General features: G+C 34.6%; 1 protein-coding gene across 1 annotated transcript; it reads left to right on the plus strand.

Moving 5' to 3' along the window:
* The first annotated feature begins 458 nt into the window (after window positions 1–458).
* Window positions 459–1446, plus strand: LOC143630147 (putative glutathione S-transferase). Its single transcript, XM_077099233.1, has 2 exons — window positions 459–843; window positions 942–1446. The coding sequence occupies exons 1-2, from the start codon at window positions 532–534 to the stop codon at window positions 1269–1271; spliced, it is 642 nt and encodes a 213-aa protein (XP_076955348.1). The 5' UTR covers window positions 459–531; the 3' UTR covers window positions 1272–1446.
* Window positions 1447–1653: the final 207 nt, after the last annotated feature.

Genomic DNA, 1653 nt, shown 5'->3' on the forward strand with positions numbered 1-1653 from the left:
AATCTTTTTATTTTTATTATTTGACGAATCTCGTGTAATTCACGGGTTCAGAAGCTAATAATAATAATAATAATAATAATAATAATAATAATAATATTTTGATAACTTAAATGAAAGTTTAATGATTTGTATTAATAGTGGGCCCCTTTTTTTTGTAAGCCATAAAAAATAGTATTCGTTTAGTTTAAAGGTGTATGGACACTTTTCCACCTTTTAATGATTTGTATTAATAGTGGGTCTCTTTTTTTTGTAAGCCATAAAAAATAGTATTCGTTTACTTGAAAGATGTATCGACACCTTTCCACCTTTGGCTTCACCGACGCCGTGTTCATATTTAGAAGCAGGCAATTCCAACTTCTACACTCAACGAATAATACAAATCAATAATAATAATAATAATAAAAATAATAAATGTCAACCAAGTAAGCGATATCATCTATATAAATGCATGGTCCACGGAAGAACTCAAACCATCCACAAAACTAAACCCGAAAATATCTAGAATCACTGATTGAAGCAGTTCATCTGAAAATGACAGACGAAGTGAAGTTGTACGGATTTCCAGGAAGTCCATACGTTTCCCGAGTGACAACTGCCTTGACTCTCAAGGGAATCAAATACGAATTCGTCGCAGAGGATCTAAGCAACAAGAGTGCCGACCTTCTCAAATATAATCCCGTTCATAAAAAGGTCCCCGGGCTCGTACACAATGGGAAACCGATCTCTGAGTCTCTTGTGATCGTTGAGTACATCGATGATGCATGGAAAGGAGTTCCGATTTTGCCCGAGGATGCTTACGAGAAGGCTCAAGCTCGATTTTGGGCCAAGTTCATTGATGATAAGGTAATTGTTTTAACTTTTTATTTACCATATTGATCTTCTTTTACCATTTAACCAGAAATGATGTCATATTTATTACTTATATTATTTGGTATGTTCAGTGCACTCCTGCAATATTCAAGGTCATTACCAGTCATGGAGAAGAGCAAGCTGTTGCAGAAGCTCAAGAACAACTTCAATTTCTGGAAAACGAATTGAATGTGAAAGGTAAGAAGTTTTTTGGAGGTGACAATATAAACCTGGTTGATATTGCTGCTAGTTGGCTTGGAGCAGCTGAAGAAGCATTAGGAATAAAGCTGCTGACCAAAGACAAGTTCCGAAAAATAACGGAATGGAGTGGGAACTATATTAACTGTCAAGTTTTCAAGAATGACTTAGTTCCTAGAGAAGCCGTAGTTGCTTTCTTAAAAAGGCGGTTTGGTAACGCGTAATTGTTTGCTTTTACAATGAAGTTGGGGTTTTTTGTCCATTGATGCTTGAATAAGCAGCTGTTGGAAGCTGAGTGTTTTTGTAATATGTAGTATGTAATGTTACCTTTTCAATGTTTTCTCATTTCATTGAGGCTGATATGCAATTGTTTCCTTTCAAATAAATTATTGTTGTTAATATCGGTAATTTGATATTAAATATTTACCAAGGCTTAGGCCTTTGGGTGAGAGGTCCAGGGTTCGATCCCTGGCAATGGCGGTTTATTGTAAATAGTAGGAGGCAAGCTTAAACATTCAAAAAAAAAAAAAAAAAAAACTAAGAGCGGTAAAATAATATGATAAAAGGAATTAAGAAATTAATTGGATATTATACATGTTTGTGTTG

This window comes from Bidens hawaiensis, unplaced genomic scaffold (assembly GCF_021521415.1).
Source record: "Bidens hawaiensis isolate Kalapana, Puna unplaced genomic scaffold, B.hawaiensis_p1.1 tig00005567_1, whole genome shotgun sequence".
In the NCBI taxonomy this organism is placed as follows: domain Eukaryota; kingdom Viridiplantae; phylum Streptophyta; class Magnoliopsida; order Asterales; family Asteraceae; genus Bidens; species Bidens hawaiensis.

Bases quoted from the DNA above. Each gene is read 5' to 3' on its own strand.
- LOC143630147 (XM_077099233.1), top strand. From the start codon at position 532: ATGACAGACGAAGTGAAGTTGTACGGATTTCCAGGAAGTCCATACGTT. The intron at 844-941 runs GTAATTGTTTTA...TGGTATGTTCAG, and splicing joins CCAAGTTCATTGATGATAAG to TGCACTCCTGCAATATTCAA.